The sequence below is a fragment of the Poecilia mexicana genome, unplaced genomic scaffold (assembly GCF_051168715.1).
Source record: "Poecilia mexicana isolate PSO_F unplaced genomic scaffold, ASM5116871v1 scaffold_5, whole genome shotgun sequence".
Classification (NCBI taxonomy): domain Eukaryota; kingdom Metazoa; phylum Chordata; class Actinopteri; order Cyprinodontiformes; family Poeciliidae; genus Poecilia; species Poecilia mexicana.
In genome coordinates, this window is record NW_028263374.1 from 18,166,736 (window position 1) to 18,194,209 (window position 27,474).

General features: G+C 39.9%; 3 protein-coding genes across 4 annotated transcripts; 1 reads left to right on the top strand and 2 right to left on the bottom strand.

The window, feature by feature from the left end:
- Window positions 1-178: 178 nt before the first annotated feature.
- si:ch73-15b2.5 (rho guanine nucleotide exchange factor 19) lies at window positions 179-4,272 on the top strand. 2 transcript variants are annotated; one of them, XM_014984569.2, is made up of 12 exons: window positions 181-568; window positions 636-779; window positions 858-919; window positions 1,003-1,466; window positions 1,541-1,701; window positions 1,783-1,935; window positions 2,750-2,879; window positions 2,952-3,026; window positions 3,348-3,440; window positions 3,548-3,687; window positions 3,806-3,964; window positions 4,043-4,272. In XM_014984569.2, the coding sequence occupies exons 1-12, from the start codon at window positions 411-413 to the stop codon at window positions 4,083-4,085; spliced, it is 1,782 nt and encodes a 593-aa protein (XP_014840055.2). In that variant the 5' UTR covers window positions 181-410; the 3' UTR covers window positions 4,086-4,272. The 2 variants fall into 2 exon arrangements, with proteins under 2 accessions (XP_014840056.2, XP_014840055.2); XM_014984570.2 differs by lacking the exon at window positions 1,783-1,935 and having other exon boundaries at window positions 179-568.
- A 538-nt stretch (window positions 4,273-4,810) lies between these two features.
- Window positions 4,811-7,517, bottom strand: cplane2 (ciliogenesis and planar polarity effector 2). The gene is made up of 5 exons (XM_014984572.2): window positions 6,800-7,517; window positions 6,353-6,505; window positions 6,112-6,236; window positions 5,847-5,983; window positions 4,811-5,587 (listed from the first exon to the last, which is right to left on the bottom strand). Exons 1-5 carry the CDS (start codon window positions 6,909-6,911, stop codon window positions 5,365-5,367), a joined length of 750 nt encoding a protein of 249 aa, XP_014840058.1. The 5' UTR covers window positions 6,912-7,517; the 3' UTR covers window positions 4,811-5,364.
- A 1,813-nt stretch (window positions 7,518-9,330) lies between these two features.
- Window positions 9,331-27,220, bottom strand: epha2a (eph receptor A2 a). The gene is made up of 17 exons (XM_014984563.2): window positions 27,033-27,220; window positions 25,292-25,359; window positions 22,565-23,201; window positions 16,424-16,579; window positions 16,003-16,335; window positions 14,487-14,614; window positions 14,197-14,377; window positions 13,986-14,088; window positions 13,681-13,733; window positions 13,472-13,597; window positions 13,051-13,236; window positions 12,894-12,955; window positions 12,577-12,786; window positions 11,778-11,927; window positions 11,338-11,531; window positions 10,467-10,622; window positions 9,331-10,114 (listed from the first exon to the last, which is right to left on the bottom strand). The coding sequence occupies exons 1-17, from the start codon at window positions 27,106-27,108 to the stop codon at window positions 10,006-10,008; spliced, it is 2,928 nt and encodes a 975-aa protein (XP_014840049.2). The 5' UTR covers window positions 27,109-27,220; the 3' UTR covers window positions 9,331-10,005.
- Between the last annotated feature and the right edge of the window lie 254 nt (window positions 27,221-27,474).

Genomic DNA, 27,474 nt, shown 5'->3' on the forward strand with positions numbered 1-27,474 from the left:
TACCATTTTAATTTTTGTGTGTAAAGCGGCAAGAAAGGGGCAGTAAAAGTAAAGTTCTATAATATTTGTTGAATTGGACTGTGTGTACTTGAATAAATGTGAGTACATGACTGCATTATATAGAAATGAACTGGGTATATTTAGAGTTCGCGCCACGTGAAGACGGAATACCCCGCCCTCGCCTCCCTTTCCGGCCAGGTCATCCGCCGGCTGACTGTTAGGGAGTGTTGCTGTCCAGCCGGGCGTTTCTGAGATGACGCACCGGTTTGTGCTCCTGTGATTGCTGCTCACAGTGGGTGAAAGTTTATGTAGTTTGACTGCATCTGATGCTATAGTTTTAATCTAAGCAGAGTGTAGGAGCTTCTTCAGACAGTGTTATATGGGAAGTTTTCGGCCCGGATTCATTCTTTATGGCTTCCTTCAATGTCCGAGCTGACGGCATGTATGGCTTTAAAAACGACGTTACAGACGATCTGGAGCAAGGCAATGAACTTCACATCGGGTTTTCTAATCTGGAAAATGACCTTCAAGGAAGTGGCGACAACACAGACCTTCCTGAGGATTACAGGTGAAGTGAAACAGGTGGACTCGGATAACACAGGATGTTTTGATTGTGACTTTTTGTTCCTTTTTAGTCATCTAGATTTGTCTTCAGCTCTGAAATGCACCAAACACGAGCAGGCGTGGGATTTGCTGAGTCCTTTAATAGACCAACACTCTTGCCCTAAACCTCAAGAGGATGATTCATCTTTACCTGAGGAGGAGAATCTAGAAGAAGGGTGACTGAGGTGTAAAAACTGTACTTTGTTTTAACAGGGTTATAGTTTAACTAATGTGGCCTCTTCTTATAAACCCAGGGAAGCAAGTTCAGATGAGGAATTTCAGAGTGTGACATTCCAGTCAAAGTACATCAGTATTTGTGAGTTAAAATAAATATTCTTTATCTCTTGTTTTTGCTGAAAAAAAATGATTGAACACCTGGGACTCTGTTTTTCTTTGCAGTCCCTTTGTATCAGGACTACTCCCTGCAGGCTATCGGAGATGGGATTCAGAAACTCAAAGATGGGCTTTTGTCAGACCTGGGCAAATCTGAGTCCTTTTATGGTCTCTTTTCACATTTGAGGGCTGGCAACCATTTAGAGGCCGAGTCTCCTGTTCTGACCCCTGACTCGACTTCACCTACATCTCCAGCTTTTTTTCACGGCCGGCGGTCTGCTTTGAGACGCCACAGCCACTTTGGAGTAGTATCCCCTCATCAGTCTGCTGATTCGATCTCAACCGAGTCTTGTTCTCAGGGACGAGCTTCTACCTTAAGCATCAGCAAGCGTTTGGAGTTTGAGGATCCATCCCCATCTCAACCACCCAGTATTAGGCTGACTTCTTGCACACTCTGGCAAGACTTGGAAAAGGTGAAAGCTTCTGGTCTGCCCAACATCTTGACACCCAAAGAGATTGGCCTTCAGGAGGTACGTGGCTTAAAATGTTGAACAAAATGATCTCAGCAGATTTGGTATTTGACTTCTTTTCATTGCTTTACAAGTCCATGTTTGAGCTGATCGGCTCTGAAGTGTCTTACTTGAAGAGTCTCGGCGTTCTCGTCAACCATTTCTACGCATCGAAGGTGCTGAAGAAGACGATGTCCACAATGGAGCATCATACTTTGTTTTGCAACATCCGACGTGTGATGGAAGCAAATACAAAGTGAGTTCCTCTGATGCGACTGGATGTCTTTAATTTCAGTATGAATGACTGTTTCCAGTTTGAACTGGTGTCTTTTTAAAGATTCCTTCTGGATCTGGAAGCTCGACTGGGAGAAAGCCTGATAATATTTCAAGTTGGTGACATTGTGCTGCAACACTGTGGAAACTTTAAGCAGCACTACGTCCCATATGTGACCAATATGACGTACCAGGAGTCGCTTGTCAACCAGCTGATGTAAGCACATTCTGAAATAAATGATACTGGACGAACCTTATAGTCTACTGGGGAAAACTGATAATGGGTCAGACTGTATGTTTCTAATTACAATTAAAAGCAACTGTGTTTTTTTTAGATGCGTCTTGATTGGAGATGAATTTCTGTAGTTCAAATCAAAGTAAAACAAATTTATAGTTGCGTTACGCAGTGAAACCTCAAGTATCAAGTTGAAAAATGGCTTACAGCAAAGGAAGCCTTAAAAAATAATCTTTCCGTTAACTTTCAATATTGCAAATAAAAATGTTTAATACAGAAATTTTGGACCACCGAGGGGCAGTTTAGTCTTTTCTCGTTACCCCAGGTAGGATATCTCTGGTTGAGGTCTGACTTAACCAAAGGTGTATGGCAGTTTTTACCAATATCCTGGATAAATCCATGCAATATCCAATATCCTGCAATCCGTTCCTTGTTAAATCTTGAGTGGACTTTGCTTCACAGTCACTGCTGTAATCGGTTTGTGTGTCTTCCTGTTTGACCTTTCCAATAATGCGTGACTACAGCAGCATGAGTCAATATTCTCCATGATTCTCATAACAAAACTGTAAACTTACAAATTGAATTTTGGGGGTTTGTTACCAGTGAACTCTAATTTGTGATGCACCTAAACTGGGTCTCTTAAGATAATCTGTTGAATGTTTAAAGCTTTTCCAGTGATTTGATTCCAAACATCTATTGTCTGAAATTGAAATGTCACAACATTTTGACTTATTTTATGTACTACGAACATTTGGACTTCATTGCACATAACTAAGCTAATCTTTCCCTACTTTAGGCAGCAAAACAGAAACTTTGTGTATGCTCTGAAGAAGCTTGAAAGGGACCCGGTCTGTCAAAAACAAGGACTGAAATCATTCCTGATTCTCCCATTTCAGAGAATAACGCGTATGAAACTTCTACTGGAGGTAAAACTTAACATGGGCTGATTATGAGTGCCTGACTTTGCACACTGCTTTAATTTTCAATTTTGATTTCAGAGCATCTTAAAATTGACCGAGCCAGACTCTGAAGCAGCTTCAAATCTCTCAAAGGCCATAAAAGGCATCCATGAGGTACGGCTGTTTACTCCGAGTTGCAGAAATTACTTCTTTTTTTTTTTTTCCCTGTCCCTTTGAGTCCAGAGTTTATACAAAAGTTTACGCAAAGCAATTTTCAGATTTTATTTTACAATGAAATTATCTGTAAACATAGTAACTGCATAATGTATTGGCTGCACCTTCCTAATGCTCACTTATGAACAAGCCAAAAAAATATAATTGGGAATTGTTTGATTTCATCCTAGATTCATTGAAATAAGATTTGGTGTTAAACGTGGCCTTTACTTCCATTCTCTAATTTTAACACATTTCATGTTCTTTCCTACATTGAGAAAGATTGTGTTGGAGTGTGACCAGAAGGTGGAAAAGATGAAACGCTTGGAGGAACTGATCCGCCTGGAAACGCTGATGGACTTTGATGACATTAAGGTGTTTTTTTTTTTGTTTTGTTTTTTTTCCCCAACATTTCTCTTCAGGATTTGTAACGGACGCCCATTTATGACTCTAATTTCTGAATTTATCCCTGTCCCTGCCAGTTGGTTCCTCTGGTGAAAAGCACACGCTTCCTGGTCCTCCACGGACCCCTGGACACTGTGGTGACCTATGGGTCAAAACTATCGACAGTCAGGATCTACCTCCACCTCTTCAATGACCTCTTGATCATCTCCTCAAAAAAGTACAACACTTAACTCTTTAAAAAAAAAAAAAAAAAGCTGAGGTGTTTGTGCTCAGGAAGTGAATTTTGCAGGGTACTTTAACTGATTAAGTCCAACCTTTTGTACTCCCACTTCCAGGTATGAACGCTTCGCTGTGCTGGATTATGCCGTCTTCCCTGAACATGTGACTGTGTTGGCGAATAAAGTTCTGGGACTTCCTGTGGATTCTTTCATATTAAATTTATCTCAGAGTCAGATAGGACCGCCGACTGCCATTATATTGATTGCAAGTAAAAGGTAAAACTAGGCAAACTTTGTTGTTTTGTTTTAAGTTGAAACTGGTGAATTAAACTTTTTTTTTTCTTCTAATTGCAGCTTTGAGAAAGAAGTATGGATAAAAGCACTTTCAAACAAGTGATGGCTTGATTTGGATAATTTTTTTAATCCGGGGTGGGATGCATCTTTTTTTTTTGTTTTTTTTTTTTCTTTAGATTTGTTTCTTTCACACCAGTGCACACTCTTGGGGAAATGTTCAACATAATGTTGGGAGTATAAAGGTGTCGCCATTTCATTGCATTTTATAAATAAAAACTTTTATGAGCTGGGTGGTTCTGAATGTGTTAATAACTTGGTAAAATCTTGTGCTATAACAGGTTTTAAATCTGAAGAACCTCCGGTTTGTGTGACTCACACAGTTCATCTGAACATCAGTTCACGGAAACTGGTCATATCAGTTTGTGTGAACCAATAATGTTGGTTCACACAAGCCAGCATTTCTGCCCTAGGTCTCCTGATGCTGTACTACAGAGGCCTCAAACTGCATTCCTTGAGGGCTGAAGTCCTGTAACTTTAGATGTGTCCGACACAGTGAGTTAAATGGCAAAACTGACTCACTAGCATGCAGTCGAGCTCTACAGAGATCTGCTAATGCTCTGTTGAAGCAGAGCGGCATCTAAAGGTTGCAGGACTGGAGTTTGGCCACTCCCTCAATCAAGTTTATTTGTATTGCATGCATCAGCAACAAGGCATTTCAGTGATTCACGTCATGAAATCATTAACACATCATAGTGTGATGTGTTGATTATGAAAACCAGTAACGGACGATGCATTTTATCAAACGTCACTGTCGATGCAGAGCAGATATTTTGCTGTACTATTTATTTTCTACTTAAACACTTTTTTAGTTTGACATGATGGGTCATTGTAATGGCAAGACAGAAACTCAAACACTGAAATTAGGTGTGTGTGGCTCCTGAAGCATCTACGGCAGCAATCTAAGGCCTGACTTCATCACTTAAACCTATAATGGGTAGAGTTTCATCTCAAATTATAACTTGTTGAACCCATAACGTGACAAGACTTTGACAAAGATTTGCAATGAGGAATTTTCTGCTACACAATAACTGGGAAGAGAGCTGAAGACCAATGATTGCTGATTCCAAGTATTCAAAGGTTCAGAAGTTAGAAAAACTGCACAGGCACCATGTATAACAGCAATTTGGATTTTGAAAACTAACTCTAAAGCAGAAAAAACCTGTTCATATAATATATGAAAAGGAGTTTTGCCTTGAAATTGTAGCTTTTTTTAACCACACATATCCATTAGATTGCTGCTCCCGTTGTCGTCACTGCATGTTAGGAGATACCAGTCGCCCCCTTTAGGCTGCCTCCACCAAAATGACTTTGATCAGGGATTTTTAAGGTAGAGTCCTTGTCTCGTGCTGCTGTTGCCGACCAGTTGCTCCAGCTCTAACACAGTCCTGATGCCACAGGTTCTCGGCGAGGCAGTTGAGTATGGGGGCTACGTCACCCAGCCCATCGCTGACCTCCCCACCTGAGTGGAGCACCGGTAACCTCCATGTCTCCTGGAACTTCCTGACGTCCCTCTCTGCTACGTCGCAGTGCATGAAGAGGTCAAACCTGAAGCAAGCGTTAAGGGAAAACATGCATCTTTTGGTGTCTACCTGCTAGTAGAGCGTCTTTTTGATAGTCAAGTTGACCAGTGGACGTAGACAGTCATATGAAATTGCTGAAATTGAAACAGTTGAGTTACCAAAACAACGGCCAATTCCGGCGCACTTCTGGCCAGCTGCATGAACTATGCATTTGTCTTTGCAAAGACAAATGTACAGCTGCATAGTAAAAACGGCTGTGAAAAATTATTTCTTCATAAGGATACTTTGTACCAACCACCACTTTGACAAGACAGTCAGTTGACTCGGTCCATTTAGTAATTTGATTTGACAAATCTTGGAAGGATGTCCGGTCAGTGAAGGAGAAAAGGAAGAGGACAGCGTCCACCTGTTCCTTACAGGACTGGAGGAAAGAAAAGAGGAAAAAAAATCAGGTGTTAAAGATCTCACAGACTCTATTAAGTGTTTTTTTTTTCTGTTTATCCCCTTGAATTCTTCTCAACTGTGTATAGCTTCATATTCAATACATACCGGAAGCAAATGGTCAAATCTGCGTAAGGCATTCTCTCCACAGTCCCACAACTGCAGACGGAAGAAAAGCACTCTACCATTTTCCCTCAGCTTCACAGGCCAGTACACCACTGTCGTCTGAATCCCTTGAACAGCATCAAAGACATGAAAGGACAGTTTAAAAGCAGAAAACTCTCCAAGTGTTCTTATAGAGCTGTTAAAAAAAAAAAAAAAAAAGATCAGTGCTGCAAATCAAACCTACCTGTAGTTTCATGGTGCACACTAGGAATATTTAGACCAGCAAGGCGCGCAGCGAGAGCTGTTTTCCCAACTCCACTCTTACCAGAAATGAAAATCTTATAATCAAGTGTATCCACGGCTGCATGTGGAGGCATCACAGGAGACTCCAACAGACCTGGTTTAAGAAGAAAAAAAACTATGTTTACTATGCTGGATGTTTTCAAAGAGAATGCGTGTCAGTAAGTGGTGTTGAGATCTCAAAAATAAGAATTGTCTTTGCATTTGATATTCGTTTCAAAACGTTTAAATTCATTTGAGTCTAGGTGTCATAGAAGAAGGTTATTTGTACTGGCTCATTAATCAGTTTTTCCATCAATGGACATAAATGTTTTAGTTGACTTCTAGTACCGAGAAGTCTTGATACTGGAAATAACTAAATTAAAACTCAACTTAATGTGTTAATAATTACCAAAATTCTTCCGATTCTTCTTATGTATAATTTTGTTGAAGTATTCTTTGCTATCCTTACATCGATGCCAGTCAGGAACAATATATGCTCTAGGAGGAGCTCTTGCCATCATATATGCAACTTATGCAGCTAGCATCACAAACTCTTCGGTTTCGTTCCAAACCCAAATACCAAGTTTTGCTTAGTTGATAGAATCCAGCATTAAAATAACGATTCTTCACACAAACATGCCCCAAAATCAAAAATACAATGAAAGTGAAAGGTAATGAGGAAAAATATATATTTTAGCAAAAATGCTAGCAGTTCCGTAAACTAAAATCCGTCCCTTGACAACCGTTTATGTCACTTCCGTTTTGAATGTTGCCTTCGTTGTCTGTCGGATTTAACATTACCACATTTAATAGTAGTATTTCGAAAGAAACATATTGTTGCAAACATATATTTTGTAAGAGATTATGATAAATTTGAGCTCAAATCAGACCACATTTCTTTCTTTTCAGCAACAAGTTATGTGATTATTCCATAAGTTTCAAAGAGTTTATGTGCTGCTGAACTGATAACAAAGCTGAATTCAGGTTGGTTAGTTTCAAACTGCTATTAGGGAACTGAATTTCATATATTTGAAAAAAAAAAAAAAAAGACCATAACATTCTCTAGTCTGGGAACTTTGGGAGGTTAAGATTCCTATTTTCGGTCACCTTTGAATGTTACACAAAGACATTTCGTGATTCACCACGTGGGGTCGCTAGAAAACAACATTTCCTGAAAGGTATGGACGTTTTTATATTAGTGCTGAAGAAATATTACAAAGCAACTCAATAATTATCCCTTGAGGAATTATTTAATTTTTGTGTTAGAGCTGTCTCTCTCACACAGAAAAATATTTTGTCATCAATATGTTTGTTTTGTTTGTTAAATGAATACTATTTATTTAACTTTCAGAACAAATATTTACTTGATTTCTAAACAAACAAACAAAAAAACCGTGAATGCCAGAATTAGTGATTAAATTCCCGCGAGAAGAGCAAGAAAACCTGTTTTAGCTTGTCATTTCAGGAAAATAATTGGAATTCAAACGGGGAAAGGGCAAAGCCTGCAGGATGTTGTTCTGTTACTATGTCCACAGCAGAAAGCTGACTGAAATCATTTTGCAGAAGTCCTTTGTCTTAAAACAATAAGCAACTTATCCCTTAGATTAGTCTTATATTAACAAAGGTTTAAGAAATACTTTGTAATGCTGTCTGACTATGTGAAATTATATCCTCTAAGATAAACTAACACACATCACAGGGCGAACTGGAAAATGTTGCTAATTAGCCACATTTCCTGTAGGATGTGGACATATAAAAATCTTTGAAAGTGGAAAAAACTTTTTTTACACAGGTCATGAATCTTCAGAAGCCTATTTGTTTCTGTCTCCAGGCTTGTAATTTACCTCCCTTTTGTTACAGTTGTCAGCACATATGAGGCTCCCATAATAGACTGTGGGTGCCTGTGGAATGGGTGTGGATGCTCCATCTCCGCTGATGGAGACACAGTGGAATATGACACAGATATTGGACATTTAATGTGTCAGAGCTGTTGTTGGACTCCTGTTTGGAGGGTTTAGCATTTTTAGCCGCACCCTAGCCTGGTAGAGTGTCATTATTTGTGTACGAGTGTGGGGGAAAAAAGGTGTGGAGATGTTTCTGTGAATGACTTTATGCTAAAATGATAAACTGTTACAAACATTATATATATAAAAAACTCAAAACAGGCGAAAAGTTCAGATTAAATCCACATAGGAATGCATGGGAAGGAGTGTCTCACATTAGCCGTGCATCAGCAACGTCATCTCCAGCGAGCATTAAGCCGAGCCGGACCATTTTAACTTGGCTGAGTAACAGATGTGAAATGGAGCGCAAATGGTGTGAGATTCTGCTCCGCCTTGCAAAGTCAAACTTCCTGACAGCCAGCAAAGGACGAGCTCTGTGAGGCAGAACAGCTAATTAGAAAGTAAAACAAACTGTAAGCTGACCTTTAAAGGTCTTATTCACAGCCGTCGAAGATGTTTTATTCATGCGTAACGCATCATAACAGACATGCACGAAGCATAACGCAGTGGCTTGCTACAGTACTCGCCCTGATCCTTAAACTTTTTCACATTTTATTTTACAGCTGTTATCTGTATTCACATCAGTTGTTTAACTGGTTTCCTTTCAGGTTTAACCATGTATTAAGATACATCTATTGTCACATCAAGTCTGACCAGCTTCCCTCTTCTGCCTAAAACAATGCATCCAAGCAGCATGATGCCGCCATCACCGTTCTGCAGTCAAATGCAGTGTTACAGTTTTTCTCCTTTCAACCACCTGAGTTTTCACAGAACTGCAGAGCTGCTGTGTTTACGAAGAGACTAAATTACCCATGTGAACTCTGTTTGCTAACTGTCTGACGTCTGAAGCAAATGGATTTTATTTAGGGTTGTCAAGGTAAGGGGGAGCTAAGTTCACACAGACACATAATGAAAAGAAAAAAATGCATCCAGCCAGTACAGGTGACAAACGTTTTATTCCAACACAAAAAAAAAAAAAAACAGCTGGGTTCACCTGCACCAGATCTGTTATTTTATATGACAAATAACATAAATATAAAATACAATAAATATTAAATAAAAAATGAACAGTTGTATTAAGACATGATGTAAACACACAAATGAAGATTTGCGATGAAGACACGAACTGCAAAACATAAGAATCTGTGATTTTTGCCCTGAGTGAAATGAGATTTACAAATTTAAAAACAAGTCACAAATCACAGAAAGTAAAAGAGGAAACAGGCTGACGGATCCAGAATAGAAAAAGGTGAGCGCTTGGTATATTTCAGTCAGTTACTACAAGTGCAAGCACTCTCACATTATGCATGTTTTCATACAGCTTTGTAATCTACATCATAGAAATCGTATATGTTCAACATATGAGACTTTTTTTATATATAAATTACTCTCCTCTGTTATGTTATGGTACACAAATGTGCTCAGTTCTCAGTCCTTTCTGAGTGGCTTAGTGGCTCGTCTTTAATCATCCAATGTTGGGCCACATAAAGACGAGAAAAAAAAAAACTCCTTGCAGCTTGGTTCGGTTTCACTCCCCCCCTTTCAGTCCCCTCCTGGTCTGAGTGAAATGGCATGGCCGGTCAGTGCACTTTGATTTGAAGGAATGCTTAGATCACACTGCAAACACGCTGAGGGAGCTGGTCTCGTCTTTCAGGCCCAGGATGCTGTACGCTATCCTCTTCATGTGGCCGGGCAACCGAACGCCAATGTTCCTAATGTCTCTGAAAAGAAGCAAACCAACACGCCGCTGTCAGAAAGCTGAACACAAGTGGGAATCGGTAATGTATGCAGATATAAAAGTCACATTCCTGAGCTAAATGTGCTCCTGTGGAGTAATTACAGCCCAGAGCACCAGAAAGTTTAATTTGCACAGACAAGTAGGGTGTGTAACAGTCTACATTTCCTTGAATATTTAACTTTAAAAGTTACAGCCGTGCAAGAATTGTTTAAACTCTCCACACATAATTGTGGCAGTTTATGACAGAAATTAAATTAGCCCACCAAGTTTTTATAATTCCTCAGTGTGTCGATAAAAATGCAGCATGCTGAAAGACAAATCAGCGCAGAACTTACTCATGCCTCAAGGCGAGCACATGGTCCATGGTGGTTATCCCCGCTCGAGCAAAGCTTTCGTTGTACTGGCTCATCTTGATGGACTCGAGCCACTCGGCCACCGATCTGAACATGGTGTTGTCACAGCCGCTGGTGCTGGGCAGGCGGATGGACACGCTGCAGGGAACCACAGGAAATCAGGATTCACAAGCACAACGTGCACATTTCTGTGCAACTAATGATGAAAATACACCAAAATCTATTAAACGCTCTCTCTGTAAACTTTCTCACAAACTTTATAATAAAAAAAAAATAATATATATATATATATATATATATATATATATATATATATATATATATATATATAATGGATTAATTAATTCGCTTTAAAAGAACAAATATTCACATTTTGCATTTCAGATAAAACCTTCTTTATCTGTAAATATGTTTCACCCAAAACTCCTGAAGTGACATAATTTTCACTTCAACCAGTTCAAATTCGCTAAGGGAATCTTATATTAATGCATTTTATTTTAAAAAATGAATTGAATTAATTGTTTATTTGCATCTTTTCATGAATTTCTAATATTGTATGAAAAAGCTTAAGAGGCAAAATGAAAAATCTGCGGAATGTGCTCTTTTCTTATCATATTAATTGATTAATTGTCAAAATAACCACCTAAAAATAATCATTACTTCAGTCTTAATATATAACACAATTCTGAATATAAAAGTTAGGTAAAATTAGGTATGCAGGAGCTTTTAACAATGCAGTGAAAACAATTTAAAAAATGAAAAAGATGAAAAGTTAGGATAAGCCTCAACATCATAAGCAATATATCAGTTACCTCATGTGTCTTTCTCTAAGAAACAAACATTTTGTCCTTACCGTGGGTCAAAGTCAGCGATGGTTTTCAAAGACTCTGGACTCTGCAGAAGTTTGTCCAAAATGTTGACGATGTCTGAGAAGCGAGGTCTCTTGGAGCGGTCGTGCTGCCAGCACTGAAGCATGAGCTGGTAGATAGCAGACGGGCAGTCCATAGGCGCAGGAAGCCTGAACGCCTCGTTGATGGCCTTCATGACCTAAGGAGGAGAGGGGGGCCGAGTTAAGGCAGCGCTTGAATTTAAGGTAGATTTATGACCTACTGTCAGTTTGAACAGGCAGCAGTCCAGCAAGCTGCTGCGCACCTACACTGACATTAAGATTTGATGAAAAATGGTGAGAAACCGCACGCTTGGCCGTAAGGTTGCTTTCAATCACCACATTCCAAACACAGGCCAAAACAATCAGTCATCACAGCCATAAGGGTCGTGACAGATGAAACATACCTCATGGTTGCTCATGTCCCAGTAGGGCCGTTCTCCGAATGCCATGACTTCCCACATTACTATCCCGAAGCTCCACACGTCGCTGGCCGAGGTGAACTTCCTGTATTCGATGGCCTCTGGAGCGGTCCAGCGGATTGGGATTTTACCTCCCTGACACGAGAGAAACATCAACAAACCAAGCTTAACGTGTGACAGGAGAGGAAATATGAGGCGGTGAGGGACCAAACGCTTATGAGTGGAAACACAATTAACAAATATGCAGTGGACAGAGACTGAACCCAGCAAGAGTTGGAGTTTCTAATTCTGACTTAAAGCTGCAGTAGGTAACTTTTACAAAAATATGTTTTTCCATATTTGTTGAACATGTTGTGACAGTACAACATGAGACAGATAATCTGTGAAAAGACTATCTGTCTTAGCATCAGCCAGTCAAAAACAACCAATCAGAGCTAGGAGGAGTGTCTTAACGCTGTCAATTATGCTAGCACATTCAGCATCACGTAATGCTAAATGTGCTAATGGCGTAGAAACAACTCAACTTTACAGGAAAACCATTTATCCACCGTCTCGGTGGCCATGCTAACTAGCCTTAGCATTCATGGCTATGTTGTGGTGAACCAGCCAAGTGTAAGCGGGATGGAGTGAGCACAAGAGTGATTGGCAGCGCTAAGACCCACCTCCTGACTCTGACTGGTTGTTTCTGAAATAGTGGTGTATTTCTGCATCCGGTACTGGGAGTACCAGCTGCCGCTTTATTTTTTTCAGCTTTAAAGACGGCGAAATAAAAAGCTGGACTCACTCTGGTCGTGTAGGTTCCCTCGGCATCGTCCTCCAAGACACGAGAAAGACCGAAGTCAGACACTTTGCACTCCAGGCTGCTGTTGACCAGGACGTTCCTCGCCGCCAAGTCCCGGTGGACGTAGTTCATGTCAGAAAGGTATTTCATACCAGCAGCTATTCCCCGCAGCATTCCCAAAAGCTGGTACGGAGGAATCTCTGTATCGTGTTCCTAAAAAAAAAAACATATTTGTTGTTTCTAAGCATATAAAAATGATATAGGAATGATCGATTAATTTTCTCAATTTTCACAAAGTTTAAGGAAATTTAGGCACCTACCTTCAGATACGTATCAAGAGCTCCATTCTCCATGTATTCTGTCACTATCATGGCATGTTTGACTGAAAGAAACAAGTAAAAAAATCTTTATAATTCAAATTAAACTTTACATATCCATCCAGTTGAACAGAAGGTCTGATTTAAGCTTCACACTTACATTTGGTGACGACGCCTTCGAGCCGGATGATGTTCGGGTGCGAGAACTGGCCCATAATGCTAGCCTCGCTAAGGAAGTCCTGCCTCTGTTTCTCTGAGTAGCCGGGCTTCAGCGTCTTGATGGCTACGGCCAAATCTCCTTTCCTGGGAACCTTCATCACGCCCCGAAACACTTCGCCAAACTCACCTGACGAGCACAGATGATGAAAGGAAATGTTTCAAAATGGTTCAAAGAAATGTCGTTAAATTTGGAGTTGAAACCCTAAATTTAACAACTTTTTAACTCTTTGATTTTGCTATCAAAATGAAACAGAAATAAAGCATTTTGAAATTCTTAATGACTAAAATCGATACGATTTCGGTGAAAATCAGCCACAAAACCTCCAATCACTGTGTCTCAAATTAAACTTATGAACATTTACCGACGCCGATGACTTTTTCCTTCCTGATAATATTTGGGTCGATTTCTTTGACAAACTTTTGGATGGCGATGTTAGGGTCCTCGTACGTATGAGGGTCGACGTACGCCTTCAGAGGCTTAAGCTGGTCTGAAGAAAGAAAACAAAACAAGCATAAATAAGTTCAAAAGAAACATTTCATTATCGTTCGACTGCTTTCCTGGTTTGCTGACCTGTAGAGAAGTAGGGATCCTCAGGTCCTCCTCTGCCCCGGGAGCTCAGTCTCCTGAGAGCAAAAACAAGACCAATCACCGCGGGACTAAGCAGAATAGATGCCGGCTTTTAATGACTGCAGGTCAGCCTCGGCTGAATCAGACAAAGGATTTATTCCACCACGGCCCTAACTATTACTACAACCCCTCCTTTGTTTTGAGGCTGATAATAATAGAGCTGGCAGGTTTGTAAACGGTACACAATATTTATCTCAATGACACACACACACATGTCGAATGTGGCTTTGGAGTCTGTTGAAACGTACCGTCTTCGCAGCAGCAGGACGGCCACGACGATGAGCAGGATGACGGCCACTCCAACCACGGCTCCCATCACCAACGTCGGCTTGTTTTGTGTCTGAGATTCAGCTGCACAAATCACACACGATCATTGTCATTTTGCAAAACACACACACACTTCCAGGACATGTTATTCTGATGTGCGTTGGGTTTGGCAGCTTTTATGGATGTTTGTACCTAAGGCTGACGTATGAAACGCTTGGTCCTTGCTGTAGCTGCCAGGCATGGCTTCAGGACTCAGCTTGACCAAAACTCTGAACACGTAGGTCGTATCTGGGGTGAGGTCGTTAATCAGGACAGAGTTTTTGTCCAGAATCAGGACTGTGTAGGTGGTCACATCGCTCTCTCCCTCGGTATCCTGCGGAGAGAATTTAAAATTGTGTTAGAAAGATTTATCCTAATGCTAATCTACATTATGACAGCGCTTCATACGTTTTACGTGGGAAGAGAAAAGCTCTCCGTCTTACTTTTTTGCGGTACATAAGCTCATAGTGGTGACTGATGTGGGCTGGAGGTCTGCGAGACAGAGTCCAGGACAGAGACAGACTGGTGGGACCACGGTCATCCAGATGGATCGACGTCACCTTGGGGGGATCTAACGGTCGGCGAGAGACAGAGCGCCAAATAATGGTTAGTGACTAATCATAGTGTTTGGAAATGAAAGCCTCTGGGATTCAGCGGGTCAGACCAAATTCCTCCCTGTGTAGTAAGTCCATCTTTTGTAGAAGCCTTTAATTGAGACGTTGTACAAAAACAGCTTTTTGCTCTCTTAAGCTGGTTGGAACCCGAGCTCACGGTAACTCAATAAGTGACTCTTATCTGAATGCTTTAGTTGTATCACAGAGCCACACGGATGTGTGAAAAAAGCTTAAAATGCAGCAGCACACTGACATATTCAGAGGAAAAATCACCTTTTAATTTGATTACATTTACTCTGTAAGTAAATTAATTGTATCAATGAGTAGCAAATTATATTTTTTCTATATGTAAGGGGAAAAAAGTTTTTTTTTCTTTATATAATATATAATAATAAAAATATATATATAAAGAAAAATCTACATATGTTAAGAAATTCACTAGTGATTCACAATTATTGACAATTCCTATAAAAAAATGTAACAGACACATTTAAATTGTAGTTTTGTACATTTATCCAGGGATTGTTGTAAGTAATCCATGACTAATCCCTTAAATATGACGTGACACAAAGGGCTGCTCTTTAAAAACAGGCTTTTTTTTTATCTAATTTTAACACCTAGTGTTTACTTTGTTTTATTGTTTCTTTTTTTTTTATTTATTTTATTTTTTATTTAGACTGAACTCAAGAAGCATTATTCAGATGAACTTTAGACGTTATGTGATGTCTGACGTTTAGTCGATTTGTTTTATGTTGATATTTTTAATGATATTTCACAAACTCTGTTTTGGCTCTCTGTTTCTATTTTTTTATTTTGTGCAAGGAAAATTTTCCTAAGCTGACACAAATAAGGTAATACTGAACATTTCATATTATTTATGTATTTTATTGTAAAGCATTTGTGATTTACAATAAAATCACAAATTATTTTATTTGTGATTTTACCTCTCTTTTATATTTGTTATTTAAAAGAGCTATGTATAAGGCCGAAGTCAGAAAATTACAACAAAAGAAATCCCAGGTGAGAAACTATGTTCTCATATATTTTCCATTTTGATAAAAACGGCCTCTGTATTTTCTAGGAAGTTGCAGATTATTGGTCAAAAGTCCCTCAACAATAGTGAAATTAAAATAAGTAAATTATTCATTTTCACAAACTCCTTTCATTTAAAGAAATTGTTAGAGATATAAATGATTATTTAAATGTTTTATACTTCTGAAATCTTGAGATTAATTAATTTTAAGGCCTTTTTATACGTTTTTATCACAATAATTACATGGTGACACGGTAAGCTTACGCTTATGATCGATGAACATTTAGAGAAAATGAGGCCCGTAAATCTCACTTGTATAGTCCAGAGTAGTGGTGATGCTTGCAGTGGCCCTCTCTGAGCCGTACTGCGACACCCCGCTGTGAGCCTCCACAGTGAACGTGTAGTTGTGATGAGAATCCAGGTCACTAACAACAACTCCGGGCTCCTTCAGTTCTGTCGGGCCGGTCTCAAAGTGGATCTTCTCGCCACAGGCGACGCACTGGGACTCGTCGCAGATCTCACACGCCACGCTGTAGGTCAGGTCGCTGCGGCCTCCGGTCTCCAGAGGTGGGCTCCAGGACAGCAGCAGGCGGCCATCTCCCGACAGCGTGGTGGAAGTGAGGTCGCGTGGGGCGCTGGGCGGAGCTGAACCAGGAAGTAAGTCAGTCAGAATGAGAACTACGCGACCCAGCAGTGAGTCCAGATGGAGCTGGAAGCGAGCGGGATTTCTCACCAGAGCAAGCTGCTGTCAGAGGATCAGACGGGGATCTGAAGAAGCCGTCCTCGCAGACACACTCGGTCGCACCGGCTGACGACGACTTGGTGTTTTCCGGACACACTTGACAAATCTCGTTGGATGCAGACGGCTTGAAGTAGCCTGGTTTGCATTCTGTGTGAGAGAAGAAGGGTGTGTTCATTTCAGTGTGACAAATGAAAGAGACAAACAGAGGAAGGAATGAGCGATCAAAAAGCAAACAATAAGCTTGTCCCTGTCAGTCCGGCCCCTTTTCAGCCAAAAGGAAGCATTTGTTGTGACTAGCCTATAATCACATAGTCTTTGCATCCGGAAGAATGAGAAGGGATTTCCCTGATGATGTGCCTCCACTCGTCCTTTTTTTTTTTTTCTCAGCCTGAAGGCATGATCTCAGGTCACAGTGCCGGAGCCTACCGGATGGCAGCGGGGGCAGTAAATCCATCAGGTGATCGGATCTCTCCTCTCCCCTGTGAACTATGCGGCTCAGATTTCTGGTAGATAATATTTTTGTTGTTTTTGCCAAAGGAAATGGCAGCTTGGAAACTGCTGGAGTGGTTTAAATGGACTTTTCATTGTGAAGATAAAGAGCTTTCCAGGGCATGAGAGGTTAATGAACATCCATGCAGGACAGAAATCAGAAAGTGAGAAGCAATTCAGTCTGAGGCTGTTGTTTCCGGCTTTCTTCCTTCCTTTGTGGAAGCAGATGTGCATACTTTCTGGCTGGGGTAAGGCCTCAGCGGCCGCTGGATGTTGGGCCTCCGCCCCAGGCGCAACTCTTTCACAGATTTTCTTCCAGGTTTCCCCTGTATTTAGTTCCATCCATAAATATCTAACCAGCTGTCAAGAAAAGGCTCCCTACAGCATGATGCTGCCACCACTATGTTTCATTATAGAGATGGTGTTAGTTTTCTGCCACACCTAACCTTCTGAATGCCAGGGCTGGACGATATGCCTGAAAACTTATCACATTTAACATTAGTTGATATAGATACTTAATGATTTGGGGGGGTTTTGTTTAAAATATTTGAATTACTAACAAACTTCCTCTTGTATCCACAGTTTTCACTTCACACTATTATTTTTTCTATTTTTAAGCAGTTATGAGGCAAAGTGGCAAAATCTTAAACTGCTGCTGCGCCAGTTACTGAACAGGTTGTTGCTAGGTAACCACAAGTAACTCAACAGGTTGTTGCTAGGTAACAAAAGAGGTAGAATTCTTCAGCCTACCTCCCCAGAATGCTGTGCGGTTCTGGATCAAAGTTCAATTAAATTATTAAATACTCTATCAAACAATGATTTATTGTCCAGCCCTATTGAATGCTTGCCTAAAACTTTTAATTTTGGTTTCCTCTGTCCAAAGCAAAACTTGTTCTAAACGTGTGAATGTGAGAGAGGCGTCAACTCTTAACTACCAGAGCAGTGGATAAAAAAAGCGACAAAGCAAAGTTGTGCGTTTCATTTTATTTTTTTAATATTTAAAGATCTCGTCACACTCTGCTTTCTGAGGACCTGCCTTTAGTCTGGCGCCTGCTCTGAAGAGAGAGAGAAGAGGTCGGGGGGAACGTTGGATTAAAGACGTGGGCGCGTTGCTTCCCCACCAAAGCAGAGGGACCTTTGCACCCCAAGTAGTGCTGGTGCACAAGAGGAGAAGGAGCAGGTTGAGTGTGGGATGAAGATGAATAGAGGGGGAACGGCGGGGGTTAAGGTCTGGAGCACCAACAGAAGCGCTCTCTGGGGAGTCACTCGGCGACAGGGGGAGTGTAGCCGAGGTTATTTCGAATAAGAAAAGGGGGCCTGCCCATTTTATCTGGAGCTGGAACAGCAGGACCTCTGTCACGTACTAAAGGAACTACGGCCCCATTCATCCATTGTCTGTGAGATTGGACAGAGTGGTGCCATAAACATGTTGCATTGCTCCGTATAAAGCTCATAAATGACAGCATGTGTATAAAAACCCAAAACATTGTTAATGCAAACTTTGGCAATAGGAAACGCCTATCTAAATGCTGACCATGTGTTTGCATTGCATATCTGATGCAAATTCCAGTACAAAGCATTTGCATCAGATGGCTGGAAGTTTTCCAAATTATTATCTCTGCGTTTATTCTTCAGACGCTCTCACGCTCTCTTGTGCTAAGACTCTCAAAAGAACATGAATTACGCACCGCTGCATCCAATAATCGAAACAATTTTTTCGCTCTTTGTGGCTCAAGCCATTGTTATAATGAGTGAGAGCGTGGATTAGGGAGCTCGTTGCGTGTGTTAACAACCGGATGAAAGAGTAAAAGGAGACCGAGTGGGGCATGTCATTGGCTAACAGCTGTCCTGTGGCTCTGCTAATCCTCTTGACTAAATTACACCCCACACCTAACTAAGCAGCCCTCAAATCTAACCTCCCCTCATGCACCAACTGTCCACTAAAGAACAATCTGCTTATTTGTGTCAGTCAGCATTCCTCCTCATGTCGCTCCTGCTTCCTTTTCCCACAACAGTTGGGCCCGCCAGTGGAATCCACACGCAGGACATGAGCCTGTTAGGATATCACTTTCTCTCGTTGGCTGACAGAAGATCACAGTTTTTTCTTTCCTCCCCCCTCGTGTAACAACAGATGTTTCCTCTGTCTTATTAATCAGGTTATCATCTAAACTTTGGAATCATACATTTCCCTGTTTGAAGCAAATTTCCTGCCTTTTTGTGCCAACTTCCATTTCCATCTCCCAGTTTGGCTATTACGAGAAACCTTAAAGATTAAAACATTCCTCTCTTCCATCTTGATTTTTCTTTTTTTTTACAAAGTGATTGCGACACTTGTGCTTTGAAGTGCAGTGCTTATCAGTTCCTGGTATGTTGGGCTGAACTTTTCAATATCAGTTAATTGGCCTTCTAATCAATTGTTTGTTTAGTCTATATAAAGCAACGCAAAATATGCGACTGCAGCTTCCCCGGTGAGTAACAGCAAAAAAGATTAAAATAAATGTAAAATATGAATATTATTTTGACAAATCTAACCTTTCCTATGAAATTACTGTAATCACAATTAATGGTTCCTGTAAAATAAATGTAAATTAATTATTTGTTGACTTAAAATCCACTTTTTGAAGTTATTCAATGTGTTTAAAAAACTCTTTATCTTCAATTCATGACTTCTGGTTCAAAAAATGATATGAAACTCTTTAAAATGTAGAACGTCAGTGAACATGCCTTAGTTTCTGGCACAGTTCCTGTTCATAAAGATCAAACACATCTATTTTACATAAAGGAACAGATAATATTTGTATTAAAAGGTGCTTTTCCTTAATACCTGCTTAATTATTATTTTATTTCGGTTCTTTATCACTTATATTAATTAATTAGCTTTTTATTTGTATTTTAATCATGTTTTGATAAAATATGTTTATGTCCCAACTTTTTAAACTGTGAAAAATAAATCAGATTAATTAACTAAATGACCTGTATTCTGGTCTATTCCATTTTTTAACAGAAGCGGAGACCATATAGATATAATTAGGAAACAGAAAGTCATAAAAAAGCCTATTTTAAAAATGTAATTGACTTTAAAAAATGATTAAGAATGTTAATAATTTTATAAGTTTTTTTTTTTTGTGGCCACCAAAAATATGAGGACGGTAAAGGACGTTAAACACATTCTCCAAATCCCATTGTTAGCCAACGGCATTAAAGTATCTATTACAAGAATGCATTCTAATTTTAGTTGCACAATATTTTACAATAATTGTGGAGGAGGTTGTATCAGTGAATAAAAAGTCAAAATGTAAACAAGAAGACCATATTTCTCCACATTAAACAGCTTCAAAAGCACATCATTAACCACTTAAAAGATTATTTCCCTTGCGTTTAGAACCCATAAAAGCTGATCCCTTGTCTCTGCGTGAATGATCTTACAGGAACAGGTTAAGAAAACAAATGTCTTCGCCAGTCAAGGTGGCTCGGACTGCGAGGAGTCATAAAACCGCAGCCTGACTCAGTCTAACCCCTGAAAGGTGTGTCAGCCTCTTCCCTGCAATCTGTGGTTCTGGTTGCCTTAGCGACCTGCCCAAAACAAATTCCAGCGAGGAGAAGACACACAGCGCTTTCAGGTAGTCACTGCGACACATTCACACAGCCCTTCCTCGTGTCAGTCAGCGCTGAAGGTACTGCGGTGACATGAGGAAGAAAGAATTCCTCTCTGAAATCCCCGCAGCACACTGACGGCCCTTCCTCCCTCCTTCCTCTTCACTCCGTACCGTTTCTCCTCCCACGCTTCCTCCAGATAGTTCAACACACCACACCCCAGAATACCAAAGGACAGACCAACTTTTCTATACATGCAAACAGAGCACATAGAGCATGAACGCCAGCGCTCTGTCCTTTTCTTATTTTAGAAACGTACTTCTACTTACATTTATATTTTGACATCCATTTTATTTTTCTTAAATGTAGCAAGGTTTTGGTGCATCCATATATATATATATATATATATATATATATATATATATATATATATATATATTTATATATATATTTTTTTTTTTTTTTTTTTTTTACTTTATTTTTTCAAGATTTTGGAAAGTTGAGTGGAAGAAAAAAGTGTATAAGAAAACTGTTCAGTAGTAGGGAAAGCAGCAGCCTTTGTATGTAGTAATATTTTATTCCAATAAACAGTTCTGTGTTTTCATTAGATGTAATCCTCAAGATTAATTCAATAATTCCCTTAAATATCTATATTAATCACTTCCTATATCTATCTGTGTGTAGATAAGGAACATATGAAATTATATTGCTGAAAAAATCAGTCAAAAATGGTCCTTCCTAAGAGGCTGGCTGTTCAGTGAGTTGTGTATGCAAGGATATATTTAGAAAGTTGTGTGGAAGAAAAAAGTGTATGAGAAAACTGTTTAGTAGTAGGGAAAGCAGCAGCCTTTGTATGTAGTAATATTTTATTCCAATAAACAGTTCTGTTTTTATTAGATGTAATCCCCAAGATTAATTCAAGTAAATCCCTTAGTGATTAATACAGTGATTAAGTGATTATTAATCACTATATTAATCACTTCCTATATCTATCTGTGTGTAGATAAGGAACATATAACCTTCAGTTTGGAAATTATGTGGCTGAAAAAAAAATTAAATCAGTCAAAAATGGTCATTCCTAACAGGCTGGCTGTTCAGAGAGTCGTGTATGCAAGGATATATTTAGAAAGTTGGGTGGAAGGAAAAAGTGTGTTAGCAAACCGTGTAGAAACAACAGGGATAAGTGCAGCTTTGAGGTAATTATAATGGAAAGCCGGCTCAAAAGTTTCACAAGATCTAGAATGAGTCATTTGCAAGGTGGACGTTGGGAAACGTCTGATTTTTCCACTGAGAATTTCAAGTTCAGAAGCAGCAAAAAGGGAATGTTTAATTAATTGGCCTAATACATTATATTTAGAAAGTCCAACTTTTCATCAGTATTGTGTTGCCTGGAAAAGCTCATTTTTGTTGTGAAATTTTAAAAACCAAAGTAATACATAACGCATTGGGAAATTTTAACTTCATGTAAAAACGTGTTTCTGAACATTGGACTTTGAATGAATGTCTAAGAGGAGAAGAAATGACATTTTATGTCAGTTTTAAATCTTCCTGGATTTGTATTTTTCATAATAGAATTTGTGTTTGAGTTTTCAAGAAATGTAACGTTAGCTACATATGAAAGACAGCAATTTTCCAGCATCTCATACTAAGGCATTCAGTTCACATTAAATACTTTTATGACATAAAAGGACAAAAATTTCAACGGTTGTATAGAGTTGCATTTTCACGGGAAGTCGTAAAACCGTGTCTGAGCCCTGCCTTGTTCTTAAAACCGGAGACACCAGGGGTGGAAACAAAGGGCTGTTGGGCAACAGGTACAAATATGATGATGCATCAGAGGGAAACAGTTGAAATCTACTCTCAGATTGATTCTTCTGCGTGATATGAAGAAACCTTTATTTGCTGCCTTCTCTTGGCACTTATCTCCAAACAAACCTGATATAATTAGCATTCCGGCGCACTCATTCCCCCCCCACCGCCGAGACAAATTTGTTACAACACCCAAAGCAAGACAAACACAGTTGAAGGCAGATTTCTGGCAAGGCTTACCTTGGCAGGAGCCTTCTGTGGCTTCGTATCCTGGGAGACACTGGCACTGCACCACGGGAACCACCCATTTACCCTCAGCTGTGCAGTAAATGCGTGGGGTGGTCTGACTGATGGCATTCTTCACGCAGACTCCCTCCACCTCCCTCAAGGCATCTGCAACCGTCTCCGGGAAGGCTGCCAGGCTGCGCACGGTGGACGGACACGTCTTGTAGTAAACCCTGACGGACAGCAGGGCAACGCAGGCGCCCATGTCCTGGAAAGCCAGGTAGAAGCCCTTTTTGGACAGGGGGAACACTGTCCTCGTCTCGGTGTTGACCTTCGGCACCCGGCCTCTTGTGACCTCATCGGGGGCGATGGTGGCGACCTTGCGGAACTGCCCCTTGCGGAAGCTGGTTCCCACATCGGCGTCGGCCTCCGACATGAAGAGGTTGAAGGTTTCCTTGCAGGTGACAGAAGCGCCGTCGAAGGTGTTGCAGTCCCGGACGATGAACTGGAGCTCCACAGAGACGCGGCTGCTCTCCGGGCGTCTCTGAATGAAAGTCGTCCGTACCCAGTTGTCCTGGTCAGCAGAGTCGACGTTACAAACACTGTAGGTGTATAAAAGTGAGCTGTTCACCACCGTCTGAACAATCTCCCACTGCAAGAAGAAGATTAAAAAAATGGCATCAATATCACCGAATGAAAGAGGACAACTCACTCATGCTTAGACCTGTCATGATAACAATCATGCCGGATGATAAATTGTTTCAGAAGTTATTGAGATAAAAGATAATATGGTTGTTTTGAGACCATTCTGAACTAATACAATGGCAATGGCATAAAAATGCAAGATTAATAAACAAACAGAAGCAACAAATGCAATGAATTGTCAAGTCTCCGTGAACTAAACTGTCCTTCAAAAAAAGAGATATGCACCCCACTGAAGACATTTGTCGTCTAATTTTTAGCAGAAAGAGACAGAAAAAAGAGAAAGATGATAAATCGTGCAAATAGAAGCTAATTTATAATGTGATTACTAGATTTATAGCTTATTGCGACAGGCCTGCTCAAGCTTTCTTGAAAGCCCCTGAAGCTCAGAAGTCTGCTGGAGCTTTTTTCCCAAACATTAACATCGTCTGGGCATGTGCAGTGCGCTCTCGACGTGTGTGGTTTTCCATTAACACACATGGCTGCATGCGTGGAAGGAATCAACCCAGCAACTACTACAGTAGAACCAACATTTATGGCCCTTAAACAAGCTCTGTAAGAAGAGCGCTGAGAGAGGCATGGCAGCAAAGTCACCAGCAATTAGAGGGTTTTTTATTAGAGGGAAGCACTGACGTGTAAAAAGATTAAAAGGCTTAAGTCTTGATTAAAATTTAACACATCATATGTTAGCAGTTCGGTAGGGTTTTAGGGAAAGCTTGAGTCCTCAAACTTTACAACTGATGTGGAAAAGACTGTGAACCGCAGATGAGTTGAACGCAGACACAGAAGAGATCGCATTCCTGTTCAGAGTAACTAACTAGTCGAAAAGTATGTCTTTGTAATAAAACAGTAGCAACTTAAAGCACTATAATCTCTGTACTTTTTAAACCATTTTACTTTTATTTCAAACAGGAATCTGACTTGCATGCTCTGTTCACTGGTGGCGCATCATTTCCTGTCTTTATTTCCTGTCTCAATTTTACTGAACTCTTCAGTCAATAAACCAACGCAAATTGGTGGCAATGGCTATAAAGGTTCATAAAAGATCAATCGCATGGAGTGCAATAACATTTTAACCATTTTAAAATAGAAAAGCTTTCTCGATTTATTCCATTTTGCTACATTTTAAAGATGCTGCAGCCATATTGGATGCTGAACTCTTGATAAATTCCAGCTTTCCAGCTTAATTTCGACTCCATGGGAAGTTCTTGTCTTCTTTTATGATTGAGTCTACTAAAAATGTCAAAATTTACAACTTCCCCAGGTAGGGTGTAAACTGCTTAAAGTCTTCCAACATGGCAATCCCTTTAAATATGCAACTACTAAGAAATTTTACAGCCAAAAACAAGGCTCCAGAAAATAATGATCCTACGTGCAAAACTAAATAAATCTTGCAAGTGGAGACAAAGTTGCAGTAGAACAAAGCTCAAATTGGACAAACAGGGAAATCCTTTTCAATACAACGCCAATCCGTACATTCTTAGATCTTTGAGTGCAACAAGAAACACAGACCACGCTCTGGAAATGGCCATATCCTGTTTCTTATTTTGGATGGAAAGCCACTGAACTATAGATAGAGATGGGAAAGATGGCTCTGTACATCTGGATGAGACTTTTTTTTTCCTCTCTCTCTCTGTAACGTCTTTCTATATCTCTTCAGAGTGTTATCTCTGCTTATAGAAGGAGAGAAAATTTAGCTTTATGGTTTGGACATAAAGAGTAATCCACTGTAGCCCTGTAAAACGCACTTTGGTAGAGTAAATGTAAATGTAGGTTGAACCCTGACATTTTAACGGCATTCATAAGCTCTTTATGAAAGGGTAACATTAACACAAGACAAGCTGCGCTCTGCCAAACCTCATCGAGCTGCCGTTCATTCCATCTCTCCCAGAGAGCTTTTTTAGTGGAGCTAAATGAGCAGGAGGAAGGCCTCTGTCATTGTCACCAGGCAGGTTTTACACCAAACTTTCACAGAAGTCGTCAGGTTTCAAGTCGTGGATCTGGAATCCTGAAAGTGCCTGTGGAAGCATAAAAACTCACCCCGTTCTCATTCGGCGACGTCAACCATCCCAACTCTGACCCAGAAGCTTTCATATCTAGCAACACATCTGCAGGGACAAACAGAAATATATGACTTAGTTACAGCCAGTTCTCGCTCAACTGATAACGTCTGACTCACCGACATAAAGCCGTGACACGACTGTCCTGTTTTATTTAATTTATGTAACCATTATTTTACCAGCAGGGACCTTGAGAGAAAATCGCTTTTTGTGAGGGAGAACTCCCCAAAAGGCACACTGACTAAAACTAAAAAAGGGCAGACAACTATTGGACAAACAAACGTTATAAAATTCACTTAAGTATAGATGAAATAAAAAAAATAAAATAGTAGCATGTGAGATTAAGAATAACAATTACACACTTTAGTTAAGCAGTTAAGTTTTAAATTTGTTCATCAGAATAAATTAAAGTACAAATTTGCTTTAAATGTGAATGGGTCTAATTTAAAAGAGAAAACAGCTCTCAAAGGAATTGTAAAAAAAAAAAAAATCTCAATAAATTACAATTTTATGAAATAATGTAGTTATTTCAGTAATTCAGCTGAAAAGTGGTCATATATAAACTTTTAATTTGGTTCTTAATTTAGAGTTACATGTGAGAAAAAAAAAACATGTTCACTTTCTCAGAAGACAAGAATGCCACAGTCACACTTTTTCCATCCACTCAACTTTCCATTTCCATGCTTGGATAGAGTAAGAGCAGCTCCTTTAGCAATGGCCTTTTGTGGTTTGCTTCCTTGTGGACGGTATCGGTGACGGTTTATCTTGCTGCTAACGTGTGGAGTAAAGATAATGTATAATTTAAGCTAGAGCTGTAACAAGTCTACTTTAAATTTCATTCTATTTAAGTTTTCTTGGAAACTGATTTGGGGTGTCATTAGTTTAAAATAATCTATAAAACACAGAAACTTCAGATTCTGAACTGGAAGGAAACCCCAAATTAAGTTCTTCTTGGGTCCATTTGAACAATGCACCGTCTCTGAGTTGTATTACAGTATAATATATACATAAGTAAGCACAGAAATCCCCTTTGGACAATTCAAGGTTTAGATATAAACTATTGAGCTGTTAAGAAAAACTCTCGGCTTTGATGTGAGGGTGGGGAAGCTGTTTTATGGGGGGCACATGCCTCGCTCTGACGTTTTAATCAGCCATGTCGGTCTGATTCAGATTTTCAGGGACCGTGTCCTCCAGGGCTCAGGGTGCAAGATTTAATAGTGTCTGAGAAAGGCGTGGGCTTTTAAACGACCATGAAGCGGGGAAATACATGAATCTGCGTGACCCGATTGAAACAAAAAACAAAAAAAAGTGTGACATGTTAAATCAGGAAACAGGTGCCCCCCTTCAGCAGCTCCAGAGGCAGACGCCGATTCAATTAAAAAAAAAGACGGATGGAGTTATTTAAAAAAGCGATAATCAAAGTATTTTTATAATGATTCGGTTTTACTGCAACTGCAAGTTCAATAAATTAACAGAAGAACTCAAAACACGCTGCTCTGGATTATTTTTGGCTAAGGATAAAGTAAAAACAAATACAGAAAACAAAATAAAAGTTTAAATAAAAAAATCTAAAAGCAAGAATAGTTTACGCTGCTACTGGAAAACAATAGAGCTAAATCGGAAGCATAACTTTAAATTCCAGCCTCCTGACTCATAAGGTGCGGTCCAGTGAAAAGCCATTAAACTACTTTTCTATACAACGTGATTTAAAAAGTACTTACGTTCTTTTGACTGAAGGCTGATTAAAACCCGAATAATAAATAGAAAGAAGAAAAGGTTGACCCGAGGCAGCCCCATGTTTCCACACAACTTTTAAAAAGCCGTGTATCCCGAACTCGTGTGCTACTCTCCGCCAGTCCCACCGTCTCCGGTCCCTGAAAACTTTGTCCACACCGGCTGGCTGAGCTGGAGCCTCACGGCCCATTCAGAAACAGGTGGCGTCATAGCTCCGCCCACCGGGCCGTGGAATGTGGAAGTGCTCCAAATATGGACATGTGAGGGCGGAGCCAAGCAGCTGTTTCATTCAGGAGAAGTTGATCCTTTTTTAATTGCTCCAGGAATGTATCAGCCATAAACTAATTCGTGAAATAAAAATGTCCTCAGGACAATAAAACGAGAGCTGATGAGAACACCACATGGCTCACAATGTAAGAAAATAACTAT

Excerpts from the sequence above, each read along its gene's own strand:
- si:ch73-15b2.5 (XM_014984569.2), top strand. The coding sequence starts at position 411 with ATGGCTTCCTTCAATGTCCGAGCTGACGGCATGTATGGCTTTAAAAAC. Across the intron at positions 780-857 it reads GAGGAGAATCTAGAAGAAGG|GGAAGCAAGTTCAGATGAGG; the intron begins GTGACTGAGGTG and ends TTATAAACCCAG. Across the intron at positions 1,702-1,782 it reads GTGATGGAAGCAAATACAAA|ATTCCTTCTGGATCTGGAAG; the intron begins GTGAGTTCCTCT and ends GTCTTTTTAAAG.
- cplane2 (XM_014984572.2), bottom strand. The coding sequence starts at position 6,911 with ATGATGGCAAGAGCTCCTCCTAGAGCATATATTGTTCCTGACTGGCAT. Across the intron at positions 6,506-6,799 it reads GAAGAATCGGAAGAATTTTG|GTCTGTTGGAGTCTCCTGTG; the intron begins GTAATTATTAAC and ends TTCTTAAACCAG. Across the intron at positions 6,237-6,352 it reads TGTGCACCATGAAACTACAG|GGATTCAGACGACAGTGGTG; the intron begins GTAGGTTTGATT and ends ATGCTGTTCAAG.
- epha2a (XM_014984563.2), bottom strand. The coding sequence starts at position 27,108 with ATGGGGCTGCCTCGGGTCAACCTTTTCTTCTTTCTATTTATTATTCGG. Across the intron at positions 25,360-27,032 it reads CAGCCTTCAGTCAAAAGAAC|ATGTGTTGCTAGATATGAAA; the intron begins GTAAGTACTTTT and ends TTGTCCCTGCAG. Across the intron at positions 13,237-13,471 it reads GGAAAAAGTCATCGGCGTCG|GTGAGTTTGGCGAAGTGTTT; the intron begins GTAAATGTTCAT and ends TGTGCTCGTCAG.